Genomic DNA, 15,978 nt, shown 5'->3' with positions numbered 1-15,978 from the left:
GACCCATGGAGAACCAATGCCTGGACTGGCCCAGACTACAGTTTACTAGCCTATATCTGCCAAATCTTCTTGCATGCGCTTAAACCATAGAGCTTAAACTCTAATGTAAACAACCAGGGCGCATGGCAACAGTGAAGGTAACCCATGAGGTAAACATAGCGTTTGACCTTGAGAAACAAAAACTGAAACACATTCGCAAAACCTGATCATACGTTTCTCATTAATATTTTACCGAATAGATTTAGAGTTACCAATAAATTACTGCATATTTATATTAAAGTGTTATTTTAGTATATAAATGTGTATAGTATCATAATTTATAATCTTCAAATATTGACATCGCCATCGCCTACCGCATCACCACGCATCGCAGATATGTGTCCCTTCGACGTCTGCTTGTTCTGCTCATTGAGTGCCAACTCAAAGGCCATGTTATCGTGTTTTGAACTGAAGTAAGGAAGCCTACAAAGCTCACAGTCATCGATTGTCACGATGGCACGGCAGCGTCGCAAAGAGCCGAGGGACCACCCCAGAAAGCTTCAGCTGGCCGCCAAGCCCCGGCCACCTGCGAATGCAAATGATGATCAACTTGGCCCATGGGCGCCTCTGCCGTATACTGCTTTCAAAGCAATCTTGTCCGCTCGACTATGTGCAGCAGTGTGGAACAACATAGCTGATTGTGACGAGACCTTCAACTACTGGGAGCCTACGCATTACCTGATGTATGGCAAAGGGCTTCAAACCTGGGAATACTCTCCCCAGTACGCTATTCGATCGTATGCGTACCTTTGGCTCCACGCGCTTCCGGGCCTTGTCTACAGCAACCTGCTTCAGTCAAACAGGGTTCTTGTATTTTACTTTATGCGTTGCATATTGGGCTTCGTCTGCGCGCTTTGCGAGGTCTATTTCTATAAAGGTGTGCTTAAGCGCTTCGGACCGGTAGTTGCACGCTCGACTCTAGTCCTGCTTCTGTTTAGCACTGGCATGTTCATCTCCTGTACTGCGTACCTTCCGAGCGCATTTTCCATGTATTGCGCGATGGTTGCATGTGGAGGCTGGTTCCTTGGGGACTACCGTGTCACAGTGTTCGCTACTGCCGTAGGTGCTCTACTGGGCTGGCCGTTCTCGGCCGCGCTTAGCTTGCCAGCTGCTTACGACATAGCTTGCGTGAAGCGCAAGCTTCACCCTTTTTTGGTTTCTTGTGTGGGTTCGCTCGCCTTCATTCTGCCCGTGCTCGTGGCCATCGACTCGCATTATTTCGGTCGAACCGTGCTGGCGCCCCTCAACATTGTCATTTATAACGTGTTCAGCAAGCACGGCGCCAACTTGTACGGGGTCGAACCATGGTCCTTCTACTTCAAGAACGGACTGCTCAACTTTAATGTGGCTTTTGCAGCTGCTCTGGCGTCAGGTCCGGCAGTGTTGATGTGGCCTAAGTTTACACGACAAGGTCGTGCGCCACAGGGCCGTGTGAGCTCTGACTGCCTGCTGGAGCTGGCGCCACTCTATCTTTGGTGCGCAATTTTTTTCAGCCAAGCACACAAGGAAGAGCGCTTCCTCTTTCCCGTGTACCCGCTCATCTGCCTGTGTGCCGCCATCTGTGTCAACACACTGGAGTCCGTGACCAGCCTCTACTCGCGCACACTGACGGGTGTCGCACGACGCGCCACGTCCGCTCTGGCCCAGCATCTCTGGCTCGTCTTTCTGGTCACCGCCACGCTGCTGTCCGTGTCCAGGACGGTGGCCCTCTATCGAAATTTCAGGTTCGATTGAGATCGATAAATTCTCTTTCCCATGGTTTAATGGATGATGTGCATCATCCGTTCTTAATCAGCACTATTACTGAGCTGTGAAAGCTTATACATTTTGTCCTTTCCTTAAATAACAGTAGGAGACATACAATAATTTTAATACTAACAAAGTCGCCATTGCACAATAAGCGGTGAAACTTTTTCGTTTTGTTTTTCTCACCAATGTCGGTCACTGTTAAATCAACACACATTGGCATTATTGGAAAATTCACTAATGTCAGTACAAGAACTTTTAAGAGTGTTTTTGCTGCTAAGCCCGAGGTCGCGGGATCGAATCCCCGCCACGGTGGTAACATTTCGATGGGGCAAAAATGCCCGTGTATCATGTATTGGGTGCACATTAACACCAGGTTGTCAAAATTAATCCGGAGTCCCCCACTACAGTGACCCTCATAATTCTATAGTGGTTTTGGCATTTATAACCCAAGCATTTAATTTCATTTAATACAGAACCTTAAGAGGTCACATATTGCGCAAACATTTGCTTTCTTATGCATTGTCGATTATATGAATTATGCGCTGTGAATTTAACGCGAATAACGTTAAATAATGCGCTGTGAATTGATGTAAATTTATGTACCGCTGAAACTTTTGTCATAGTGCTTTGTGCTTGTTTTTGTTTTGCCTGTAATATTTAAATACCGTTTCATTTGTGCCAATGTTACCATTGCGAATGCTTTACACATGCTATATGATACACTGTGATACTGTTGCCAAGTCATTGTAGGGTGCGTCGACCTCTGTCAAGCCTTTCTTCGGGCTTTTTGTCGACGCACCCAACATCCTCATGATGATGATGTTGAATAAAGAATTGAATTGAATAAGTCCATTAGAAATAAATTAGTTTCCATGGAGTGATATATATACCATTTAGGTATATGCAGATCACTTGCAGAGCAGTCCTAGCAAGTATGTCTTGTTAAATGCATTGGTGGCCAAAGTTTCCAATGTTTAGGCACTGATGCCTAAACATTGGAAACATTGGCATTGCTGGAGCATCATGGAATGATGCTCCAGCAATGCCACAATTCTTGACTTGATATTCGTCATGCGTGTTCCCTGTGCAATAGAAACGGGACACAAAGAGAAGACAGACACCACAGGTGCTTGACTACAACTGCATGTGTGTGGGGAGAAGGCAAGGAAGGAATTAATGTCGCTTGCAGATACTAGTCAAGGCTAAGGGAGAGAGCTTCTAGATGGGGTACTTTTGATTGTGATCGAGTGTTTATGGTGTGTATGTACAGTGCTCACGGAATGAAACGCGTCAATTTAGGGCTAAGTAATTCGCATACTTTCGTTTCAACTGGCTGCAGTTCGTGTCACATGGACGTAATTCTGGCGTGTACACTTGCATCGAAGTCCTCGTCACCTTTGGTGACCAAATTCCTAGCGACATGACATGGTGCTCTCGCGTGCTTTGCACATATGTAGGGTTCTACTAAATGCTCCATGTCCCATTTCATTCCATGAGCACTGTACACTCTTTGTGTCCTGTGTCTGTTACACTAATAACATGAGTAAAAATTCTAGCAACCAACTAGCCCATTTACCGGGATTACCTAAAGTTCACTTGCCATCTGCTACCAAACTACTTAAAGGGCTCCTCGTCAAGTTTGGGCAACAGACTTGCGTAGTGTGTAGACCATGCACTAATGATTGTGTGTGGAAAGTATCAAACTGCTACACAGCCAGAAAACAGCTGAAATTTTCAAACGAAAGCCTGTGTGCCCTTCTCTCGAGGGAGCACTGCTTCCTGCTGGAGAATCAGTCGCATGCATAAACGCCTCCGCTTCAGACTGTAAACGCCTCCACATAAGACTGGACTGCTTGCAATGTCACCGATTACAGCATGTGACTTTGTTAACTCATCCAATTCAAGACGCACAAAACCATCTCTGAAAGTAGACTACACTGTGAATAAGGAAGAGAAAAAAGACAGGAAACAGAGCTCATGGCGTAAGCATGACACAGTCTCTCAGCTCCAGTATGGAAGAAGGCAGGGAAGGAATGACGCTTACAGGTGCTAGTTGAGGCAAAGGGAGAGAATGTCTATTACTTTCAATCCCAGTCGAGCTTGATTGGAATCGAAAGTGTCCTGTGTGACTGAGGTATATGTTGGCAGTGAACCTTTGCTCCTCGCCGCATGGCAATCCAATATTTCAATTTCCCTTATCTCCTTGAATAATACTAATAAACCATTTTTAAAAACTATTGCAAGAATACGCACCTTATATGGCACTTTAGAATTTCAAATGTATAACCAAAATTTCCAATGGGGCCTAGTGAAGGGTCCTATAAGAGAAAATTATCTGATGTGCGTGTATCTTTGTGCTTTGTACCACATCAATTTCCTTGATTGCTGAAAGGAATAGCAGCATCAGGAGAATGCATCTCTTGCATGCACATCCACTTCTCATTCTTGACAGTGGCCATACCTTTGATCCTTGTGGTCTTGTTAGGTGCAGAAGATCACTAAATGCAAAGCACTTAATTAAGAATGTTAATAAATGACATATGTTGTATTGGTTGCAGGCATGCTAATGTTTGGAAATGTTTGGGAAATCATGTGACAAATTGCATTGCATCTCTTGCACATATTAATTTACATGTTAATTTACAAACACTGTAGCTACTGTGATAAGCCTACATTTTATGTCTGAGGACATTTGCTTGTGCTAATTATTTGCATATCAGGTTTTTTTTTTTTTTGCTATCAAACTTCTATCGCAAAACTGCATATGCATTTCTGCCATCACATTGGTGTAGTGATCTTACATAGTGCTCTGACATTCTGCAGGGAAAGCCGAGAGCGATATACCATATAGATTCGTGTAAGGGCTGCACCCCCAATTTGGCAGCCCCAAATTTGGAAGCAAAAAAATTCCCTTCGAGGAGCAGTCGCATTTGGTGCCCCGATGCTGCGCGTTTGTATGGGCGAATTTTTGCCTACAGGGCACCTCCACGTGCTCTTACTAGATGGTGAGAGCTGCACTTTTACCTTTGATGCAATGGTAGATTCGGGGATCCAGGGTAAGCAGTAGTTGCCAACTGTGCCGGCACCATTTTGACCAAAAGGTTCAGTCCCGTGTAAGGACAGCACCCTGTCAAAATTGTGAAAAATAAGTGTGGCCCTTTGATGAGTCTATACGGTATGCATTGCCTCCAAACCAGAGGTGTTAAAGGGACAATTAAAGTCAAGCTAAAGTGATTAGTGCTCAAGAATGTCTAAGGTATCACTATTATCGCGAACAGAGCTTTAGTAATCAAGAAATAGAGGTAAATGCAGCACATGATTAGACTCCCCCGGAACATTCACATACTAGCCCTATGATGACGGCACTCCTCATTATGATTCTGTCACTAGTATGCAACCACTTATAATAAAAAGATCATTGTATTGCATTATAAGATGAAAAAAAATTCTACTTGTCCAGTTCTATTTGATTTTTAGAAAATAGAACTCATTGACATTACCCTTGACAACGGTGTGGGCGGTTGAAAGGCTTCGTTTTCTCCACTCTATGCTGTGCGCACTTTGGCATTTCAGTAGTTTCGTTATCGTGTGGTTCTGCGCTGGTTTTGATGGCTTACAAAACTAACACAACCTGCAAGTGGCAAAGACTGCCATGTCCATGTGATGTCACAGAATTCCCGGAAAGTTCACGCCACTTGACCAATAACAGTTGCAGCGCCGAATCCAACGCTCTGTCATGGCTTGGCTTTTCCATTCCCATGCATTTGCATTTTGCAAAGAAAACAGTAGCACCATCTGTTGGGTGCTATTTTACTCATCAATGGCAGTAAAGGGTGGTGATGGCGTATGCAACGTCACCATTGCCCCTCAGGGGTAAGTGATTTAAATTGCGCTGAAGGCATGTGGACCCTTCAGGTTGCAATTTTCTCGTAAACTAAGTCTTTTCTTGTCATAAACGAGTGCTCCGAAGTTTCTGGAATGGTATATTAACAACCTATGTCGACTTATTATTTGCCTTTTGTGTACCTTTAAGAACACTTTGCTTGAAAGAAAGTAACTCTCTGAGCTCCTGGTAGAGGTGCCAAGCTAGCACAGACAATGTTATCTTTACACCTTTATGCCTGTGCTCGTGCAACACTAATCGGCATTACATTGGGTAAAAACCCATACTTGAGCATGAATGGTTAGTGTGTGACCTACCTGCAAATCTCCAGAATCTGAAAACTATAAGGAAATGTAATTTTCTTGTGCCATCACTGCACTGTATAGAATTTAGTGGCACATACCTGGGGTCGACAGAAGTATAGAGTGCACCTCTCAGTTTCACAATACATGCATTGGATGCGAGGCAATTCAGTTCTTCCCAACTGCTGAGCCCTATAATCATATGTTTGGCAATAGGTGCAAAGCAACTAAGTTATGTGTGTTCTAAAACCTGTCTGCTTGCTATTCGAGCCATGATGCTCTCCCCTCTTTCTATCCAGAATGCTTGTTTCTAATGATAAATAATTTGCCTTTTTTGTTACATTTAAACATAGCTGTCAAGGGCGAGTGGGCATGCCAGTGAGCATATCAATGTCGCTGCTAAGTGCTGAGCAATGACACCTTAAATAGGCCCTGCAATTTTTGTTGAAATTGATATGCAAAAAAGAATGGTACATGGAGATATATAAGAAATGATGGGACTTTAGGCCATGCTCTTGTGAACAGTACTTGGACAAAGTAGTACTCACCTACATGCAAACAATAGTACTCTGAAGCTAGTTTGCACTTTCCTGCAGCTTTAGTGAACCTCTGCCACCCTGTGGTCAGCTCCATGTCAACAAGGGAGCACATAATGGTTATTGGCTTAATTTTTTAAATGGTCATTACCAGTCGGTGCCAGTTAACAGCTAGAGCCACATTCAGCTAGCAAATTCTTCAACAAATCTGAACAAACAATAAAAACACACACATACAGTGGCAAGCCTTAGTATGCCTCATCATGGCCACGCTCAAGTGGGAGCGCTAGCACCAGTGGGGCAGCCAGAAATTTTGTTGGAGGGGGAGGGCTCACATTGTGGCTCGGCCTCCTCCTAATAGATTTGTCGGGGGATCAAATACATAAACAATAACTGCATTGTCATTGCAAAAGATGTTGCAAACGAATTCTTGAATGGTGTGCGCCGTCAGAAAAGCAAAACATGTATTTTTTTTGTAAAAGAAAATGCTCGTATGTCCCAAAAATTTTACCCGAAATAACTGATATCAATGCTTCCATGTTTTATGTCTGTTTAATACGTAAAGAAAATATCACATTATCGAACATTAGAACTATATCAGTTTGAAACCAACAAAGCAGTGCATGCCACTGATATGACAAATGTAAAGGCCATGCAATGAACAAGTTGAGGACAAAGATTCTAATGAAACTTTGTTAACCTCCCTGCCTTTCCCTCATTTGCATCTCTCTCTCTCTGTCATTCAAGGACCTTGTTTACATTTTTGTACATATGCAACGACCAGGGGAAAATCTCAATGACGTTGTCCTTTGTTAGAATGTATTGCTCAGGAGCAGCTGTCATCGGTCGTGTATTGTGAGTAATTGCACTAAAATTATAGTCGCAGCAGAGAGCACATATAAAAAGAAGGAGTTCTGCAAAATATGCGAGGGCAAGTCAAATGAAAGTGAGCCAATGCGAATATATGACAAACGGGGTACCTTATTTAAAAGTAGCCTCCATGAGCATTTAGACATTCGTCCCACTGACTAACAAGTCACGTGATTCCTGTCTCATAGAACTGCTTGGGTTGCTGCTTCAAAAAGTCTGTAACTGACTCTTTCATGTCATCGTCCGACAGGAACCTTCTTCCCTTGAGCTGTTTTTTCAATTGCCCCAAAATGTGGAAGTCGCAAAGCATCAGGTCTGAGATGTATGGCGAATGTTGCTACGTTTCCCACTTGAACTTTGCCAGTTTTGTGTTACCCACATCAGCGACATGGGGACGGGCATTGTCGTAGAGCATGATGACTCCATTCCTCAATTTTCTACGTTGTTTGTTCTTGATTGCGACATGCAGCCGATCCGGCGTTTCTTAATATCGAAAACAATTGATAGTTTCTCCAGGCTTAGTGAATTCAATCATTAATGGCCCCTGACGATCGACAAAAAAAAGTCAACACCTTTCCGATGGAAATGATGGCTCTTGCTTTCTTTGGGGTGGTGAATTCAAATGTTTTCACTGTAAGCTTTGCCGTCATGTTTCAGGCTCGTATTAGTAGCACCATGGTTCGTCCCCGCTCACATTTGCAGACAGGAAGTCGTCACGCTCATTGTGATACCAAATCAGATGAGTCAATGCAGTGCTGAACCTGTCCGTCTTCTGGCGAGGGTTCAAAATCTTGGGCATCCATTGTGCACACAAGAGCTGAAAACTGATCTGTTCATGAATTATGGTGTGACCCGAACCGTGACTGATGTTCACTTGCCCTACCAATTCATCAACGCTTATCCTCCCTAATCAGCCTTTAAAATTGTGTTGGGGTGATTTCACACTGGCTTCGACCCGGTCTTGGATCGGCTTTGCAACGTTCACGTCCTTTGAACCGTTTTCTCCAACGCTTCACAGTGGCCAATGAAATGCAATATTCAATGTACACGGCAGCCATACGGCGACTAATTTTAGGGGGAGAAACATCTCCAGCTGTCAAAAACCTCGTGACACCACGCTGTTAAACCTTTGGAGAGTCTATTATGCCACAAAACCAAGTTCAACCTAGTGTACGCGAGCATTAAAGAACCTTTATCCTCACACCTGCAGGTCACTTTTGTAAATGAGAGATGACTCTGTGCCACACACATGCCTTGCAGATAATGAACCGAACCATTATTGCACGGTGTGGGTTGGCTTACTTTCATTTGACTCACCCTCATACATTAGAAATGCAAAGATACAATGGAATATACAAATGTGAAGATACAGCTTAATAAACTTAATAAAGGGCAAAAAAAGGTCACTTGGAACAAAGTTCACTGCATGTATGCACAAAACCTCGCAACAAAATATTTAAATGTACGTAGAAGTCTCCAATAAATCTACATATGTAAGAAAAAGTCACTGTATATAATGCGTCAAACACGGCAAATAAACATCTTGCGTAACAGCAGATTCACAGATCACAGAATCCTAAGGCCTGCCCCCCCCTCCCTCCACTCCCCCTGATGTATCGCGCACGACCGGAGGCGGCGCACTCGCTCCCCACTTTTCTCCCTTGCGCACACAAGACTGAGCCACCCGCATCGGCTCACCCATGCCACCCCTTTCCCCTTACGCTTTCACTCGCACATACAGCATGCGGCGTGCGGTCACAATGCTATCGCCCGTAGACGTTATACGGAGCATGAGGGTGACTGCGATGGCAGGAATGTGCCTGTAGTGTCCGTATAATTGCTATTGCCATAACATAATAATAGTATTCAGCAGCTGAAGCGTCCATGGCCCATTACTTTTCGCAAAAGTACCAAAATTGAACTTTCACCATGCGACCATTTGCTGCGTCGCACCAATGTCCTTTTTTCTTTTGTGGTGCGGGGGCATAGAAATGAAAAAAATATGCAAGGAAAGCATGTTTGCCATAATTGAATGCCTACTTTGGGCACCTAATGTGGCTACGGAAGGAATATCGAAGAAAACATGAGACGCTTGGTCCACAGAACACCATAGGCATACTGCTCGTCATCCTACACCGGCAAGACAAAATTTTCCTGAGAGGTTGCGCTCAAGTGAATGCGTTGCAATCTGATGCGCCCCCGCAGTGATTGCGACGAGCGACAGTGCATTGTTTTTTTATCTCGTCTGCTAGCCAGAAAGCGTCCAAAACTAAGTCAGGCGAAAATCCACTCGGCCAGAGAAAAACAGAACGCGCATTGAAGTGCGCCACGCGGTGGTCGGGGCAACACGAGAAAAACGTGTGTGCTCTGGCTGGTTCCGGTGGCCCGCGGGTAGTGAGAACAAAATAAATAAATAAATAAATAAATAAATAAATAAATAAATAAATAAATAAATCTGAAGAGGCTCAATGTGTCCTCGTGAATAAAAGTAAAAGTAGAAAAATAAATAAGACCGTAGTTACCTTTGCTGGCTTTAGTGTCTTGACATGGATGCTTTGGCGCAGGTGAAAAGAAATGCTAGTATTCTTTTCTGTGACATGACGACACGAATGAACCACCACAGTGCTTCGTCTCATCAGACCTCACTGCGTGCTTTGTCAATTTGTCTGATAGTGTGTTGATTTGGCCTGTCTCGTCGTATGGTCCGATGTACGACTTTAGAAAAGTCAATGCAGCATTAGCGTCAAATGTTTATAAGAACATTGAACTTGCAAAGATCCGGAATTGAAAATGTAAAGCACGACTTTGGAAATGTCAATGCACCTTTCGCATCAAAAGTTTATGAGAACTTTATACCTATAAAGTTTCAGAATTGAAATCCATGCGCTTTGTAGATTCCGCAGCCTTCGCGAGTTGCCACGACGAGCCCGCTCGCCATCAATACACCCTTGAAACCGTGCTCGGATGTGACTCCCGGTGCATGGGCGTTGCCGTGAAATCCAGCCCGATTTCGTAACATTTGCACTGAAATGTCTTTTCGAGCATGAAAAGGACATTCTAGACAAAATTCAGCATGATTTCCGACCCAAGGAGTTGTTTTGGTCGACGGTGCATGACAGCACAAAAAAATTTGGGGAGGGGGGGGCTGAAGCCACAAATAGCGCCCCCCCCCCCCGGCTACGCCCCTGGCTAGCACCCATGTTCACGGTTGTCCTTCCAGACATCTGAAATAAATAAATAAATAAAAGGTTCAGCACAGTCATGTGTCAGCATTGCATTGTAGCTTGCGGCATCTTAGGAAAAACAAAAAGAAAGGAAAGCTTCCCAGGAAATTTTGTGTTTTCAACTTTGCTGATACAAAATGGTTCTCAGAAATTCTTGTAGGAGGAGATTACTGAAGCAATGCTTATTTGGGTGCGAGGCATCTTGTAATTTTGTCAAAAAGTGTTGCAGGGCCACTAAGCTTTATTGTTTCCTGGTCACGGAATACAAATTTTTGAACCTTCATCAAGAAGTCATTTGAAATTCTTTATTTCATGTAGTCCCCTTATGTTCATTGCAGAGCACCCATGGAGATATACATGGAGCTTGGGCCACTTGCAAGCCTTGGTGCTGACAGCCATGGTAGCCAGGGTGACATTGTGCCATCAACACTGTGTGTGGGGAAAGAGTGGTACAGATTTCCTTCGTCTTTTTTTCTACCTCAAAACTGGGAACTCTCCTTCATTGAGTCAGAATTTCGAGGACAGCTTCCCAAGCCATATGCATCTGGTGCTAATGCAACACGCATCATACCAACCGATATGAATGATGCCAATAGAGAAGAACAGTCTCGCTACGTAAATCCAACTGTGTGTGACTACCTTGTTGACACAGATGGTCATGATGTGACTGATCGTGAGCCCGACTACTTGTCCAGTCCAGATTGGGAGGTCGTCACTTCTGTCAAGTTTTTGGACAGCAAGAGGTCTCCAGTTTATGCAAGAACCTTTTATGTGCCATTTGTAACAGAACAGCAGTGCGTGTATGTCAACTACTACCTGCTCAAGAGAAAGAAACCAACTAGGAATAAGGCTTAGCTCTTTTTCTTTTTCTTCTAAGTGGTCCACGACCCAATGCTAAAAGAGCATTCCATAGTACTTAGCGCTTGGTTTGTGTGTATATGTCTAAGACATTTGCAACCATGACTAAAGACCTGACATGTTGGCAAAATTTTCAGTTTTGAACTAGTAACATGGTCATCAAAATTTTCAGTACAGGTAGTTCTGCTATCATCAGCTGGCATTGCTATATTTCTGTAGTATTGAAAATGAGCAAAAACACCATTTGCATGTACAATGTAAAACTATACAGAAATTTTTTTTAATTACTATCTTTTTTTAAGGCTGATAAGCTTTTATACTGTAAGTTATTGGAACCTACACGCCTATGTAAATAATTACAAATGTTGTGCACAAGTCAGTACTGTGTGGTCTGAAACCAGTTCAGTACGTCAGTAGCTGCTCATGAAAGCTCTTTGCATCATAACAAGTAGAAAGAAATGTGGCAAATTTGGAGTTCACAAATGACCTATTTGTGGATTTCTTAATTGCTGAAAGCCATCATAAATGCCATAATTAAAGTGCATTTCACCTAGAAATGTCATTGAGTCTCATTATAATGTGTTTGTATACATAAGAATGACTGTGATTTAGAAAATGGGATTATATCTTCGTGCCTAGAACTATTTGTGCTGCTTTTCAGGGTAGTAATGCAGGTGACATCGAAACTGAGACATGTCATGGAGAGAGTACTTCCCCTGAAAGGGGTCCTGCAGTTATTGATGCCTCCAGTTTTGCTGCAGATATACTCTTTGCAAACCATAGAGATAAGTCCCCAAAACAGCTATGAAGACTGGCAAAGGTAAACTTTAAATTACTCAGCTGAGACATTTCAAAGTACAGGCAAATAAAAAGGTATTGTTCACTGTCATTTAAAAGCTGTAAAATAATATGTTGTGTCTTACAGCATCTTCAATTTAGACACAGTACCTTAAAACAAACAGTACAAAATATGTTTAGCCACTTCTCAGAAAGGATCCTGGCTACTTTTTTACTTCGGTTACTGTTCCCAAATATTTAAGTTTCCAAAATCTCGGGACATTGCATTCACCTTTGTGCTCACTTCTGTAAATTACATGCTTTTATGCATTGGCAAAGTCATGGTGGCACTACAGTAAAGGTCTTGAGTACCATCATTAGCAGTGGACACTAGCTGGCTTGACTACCATGATTCACCAACTTCCTTTTTGTGCTAACCATGCATTGTTTTGAGTTGCTCCACGTAGGAGCAATAATTGACGAGTGAAGTAAGAGAATGGAAACCTTTCGTGGGACCATATGAACATAAACTTAGACATTCTCACGTGCTGATATTATGTGGCATTTCGTGCTGATATTATGTGGCATTTCTCAAAGCTTTCCAATTCAGAAAATCAACTGTGTTCAATGATACCATTCATGCAACATAAGCAAGATTTGGGAAGTTTTGCAGGGTCTATTTGAGATTCAGGGTGAGTGTAAATTAATGTTATGAATATGAAGAGTAACTCCTCAAGCTTTCTGCAAAATGCTGCAGGAGCAGTGTAGTTCACTGGTGGTACCATTAGGTTATAGTTTGTTGAAATGGCAGATGCAGATCATGATAGCGTCGTCCCAGTGCGGACGACGCTATCAGCTGCGAGGGTAAAGTGCACGCGAAAGCGTGGCTGGCTTCGCTTAATTCGTCCACCTATGTGTAGATATCGTCGACGTGGCATGAAACCGTATCATTCGTCGCCGACTCCCAAATTTATTAAAGTGAATTATTTTCTTATTCAAGTTTGCTTTTTTCAATTGCCCGATAATTCGGAAAACTCTGCGGTGCCTTTCCGTGTAAGAAAAATCAAGCGGCAACTGTACTTATTTGCATAAAAAGTCGAATTTCGATACAACAAAATTTCAATATAACGAAGCAAATTGCCGATTTTACCTACTTCGTTAAATCAATGTTTAACTGTATGAACGTTTTGTTGCAAGTTTCACAGCATGTATGGCTTGAAAATAAATTGCTTGTGTTATGTAATCAGCAGCTGGTGGTGGGTCATAAAAGGTGTTACATTGGCCCACACGTCAAAAAAATATCTAGAATGAAAACGGCAGCCTGTCAGACATTGTAATAACCACTTGTTAGCAGTGCTCTTAGAGTTCTCACCCGGAAACAAGGTGCATAGAAGTGGCCGATGCTGTGCTTGAGGAGTGGGAATGGTGACAATAGGAGAAAATAGGGGCCAAGTTGTTTTGAAATTTAATCTTATAAAGTTTGCAGTCATTGGAGTAGTGACTTTCTTTTAGAAAATTTTGAAGAAACTGGCCACCTGTGTAACGAAAATCCATCGACTTCCTAGTGGCTGTCATTGACCAGGACATTCCTTGATTCATGTGAGCATAACTCTGATGCCTCTGTAAGATGTGCCAGGTAATAAGAAAGCTTGCATTAAGCAGTGTGTAAATTCTGAATAAAGCACGGTGAGTTAATATTTCTACATCTGCATTGAGGTCCGTTGCCAACATTCCATTTTACATGCTGAGTTGGTACTCTAAATTATGGAAGTTGCTTGTTCTCAACAAAGCTATTTTGTGTATGTGCCATTTTAAATGTTATTGTTAATACTGACAAAGTTGATTCATTCTACTTCATATAAATATGTTGCTTCACTGCTGAAATGGCAGAATTTTTCCAATGCTTGATTATATAAAATTTGCCCATGCTTTTAACTAATTTAATAACCATCAGTTCAAAATTTGTACATAGTACTGGTGCGTAGTGTGTAGCTTAAAGAGCCCTCACTAGGTCTGGCCATTTTGAGCTCACAAATGCAGTGCATACAATGCGTGCTAATGATCATGTCTGATACGTATTACATCCCTGCGTGCCGCAGAAAGAACTTAAATTTCAAACAAAATGCCATTTGCTCTCCTCCTCGTGGACACTGCGCTCCGAGCTGGAGAGTCGATGTATAGTGCAGCTACGTGCATGGCAGAGCTGTGATGTCGCTTATGGTGACACATGACTTTGAGAATTATTCAAGGCAACAGCGGTTGTTTAGTTGACCTGTTGCTTAAACAGACGAATTAAAGTTTAAAAAAAAATTATGGGGTTTTACGTGCCAAAACCACTTTCTGATTATGAGGCACGCCGTAGTGGAGGATTCCGGAAATTTTGACCACCTGGGTTTCTTTAACGTGCACCTAAATCTAAGTACACGGGTGTTTTCGCATTTTGCCCCCATCGAAATGCGGCCACCGTGGCCGGGATTAGATCCCACGACCTCGTGCTCAGCAGCCCAACACATAGCCACTGAGCAACCATGGCGGGTGAATTAAAGTTTAGTGAAATAATAAAACCTGCAAATTGAATGCGTGTCTTTGTTTTACTTCGTACCGTAACAAGAGAGTTGTACTTCTGTTTTGTCTGCTTGTTCCCATGTCGTTCACTCGCGCGCAAAGAGAACGAAACTGTCATTTTCTAACGTGTTCCAGTGCACGATCATACTCTGTGATCCGCTTGCATCTGCCTCAGTGTTCGTGTAGCACTGACTTATACCGCTAGTCAGGTGTTCTCGTGCACAGCGTGCAAAATCTAGCATTGTGCAAAATGAGACAAATGTAACAGCTTGCACACGAGATCATCATTGGAAGTGTGCCGCGCAGCAAAAAAGCGAGAGAGAGAAAAAAGAAGGCGGGGTCTGCGATGTATGTGTCACGCGATACTCCAGCTCTGGTATGGGAGAATGCAGGAAATGAATTTAGTTTGCGGAGGCTAGACAGAGCAAGTGGAGAGAGGGTCTATGTTGGCAGTGGCCCTCGCCTCCTGAAATCATTGGTTTAGCACGCTGTAATATTTCTATCTCGGCTATTAATGAACCAATCTTAAAAATTCTTGCAATAGAATGCTCTCCCTAAAAGACGCATAACTTCTATCGTATAACCAAAATTTGCTATGTGGTGTGGTGAGGGGCCCTTTAAGATTTTCTAAAAACTTGTGTTGTTTGACATAAGCAACTAGTGGATCATTGTGTATTTGCCTTATGATTGCCTTGTTTCTTCATAATAATTTCATTTATTATAGCATTCTTCAGGTACCTTTTCTACATAGATAGTGTTTGTGAGGTCATTTTAATGAGAAACTACTTCAGGGTTAACTGAAAATGCCTTGTCTTTTTCTACTGTGAAGTATGCTGCTTGCTTTCAAAGATAAGCTAACATGTAAAATGAGATTTAAGCCATTAACCAATACTGCAGTATGTCTACTAACAAACAGTGCTTCTTGTAACTTTGGCTGAGCATTAAACGTGAAGTCATCCTGTATTTATGCTTCCTCAAATTCAGATAAAACTTGCTCATAGTGCTCTTGTGCTCATAGTGCTCATAGTGCACCTAGTTTGACATCTTCATAATATATTTTATACTTAAATTGCTAGTCATTATATAACTCATGGAAATTTTCTTGTTAAGTCAGAAACAAACAGTTTTGTGAATCAACAATAATATTTAATACTATTATATGTATAGCCAAACAG

The 15,978-nt window shown here is 42.5% G+C and overlaps 1 protein-coding gene across 1 annotated transcript; it reads left to right on the top strand.

Annotated features, from left to right (window-relative positions):
* The first annotated feature begins 339 nt into the window (after nt 1–339).
* Nucleotides 340–15,766, top strand: Alg9 (alpha-1,2-mannosyltransferase Alg9). Its single transcript, XM_075668516.1, has 2 exons — nt 340–1,763; nt 10,942–15,766. The coding sequence occupies exons 1-2, from the start codon at nt 493–495 to the stop codon at nt 11,456–11,458; spliced, it is 1,788 nt and encodes a 595-aa protein (XP_075524631.1). The 5' UTR covers nt 340–492; the 3' UTR covers nt 11,459–15,766.
* Nucleotides 15,767–15,978: the final 212 nt, after the last annotated feature.

Source organism: Dermacentor variabilis, chromosome 1 (assembly GCF_050947875.1).
Source record: "Dermacentor variabilis isolate Ectoservices chromosome 1, ASM5094787v1, whole genome shotgun sequence".
Classification (NCBI taxonomy): Eukaryota; Metazoa; Arthropoda; class Arachnida; order Ixodida; family Ixodidae; genus Dermacentor; species Dermacentor variabilis.
Note: the sequence above shows the minus strand (reverse complement) of the source record. Positions and strands in the feature narration are given on the sequence as shown.

Excerpts from the sequence above, each read along its gene's own strand:
- Alg9 (XM_075668516.1), top strand. The coding sequence starts at position 493 with ATGGCACGGCAGCGTCGCAAAGAGCCGAGGGACCACCCCAGAAAGCTT. Across the intron at positions 1,764-10,941 it reads GCCCTCTATCGAAATTTCAG|AGCACCCATGGAGATATACA; the intron begins GTTCGATTGAGA and ends TGTTCATTGCAG.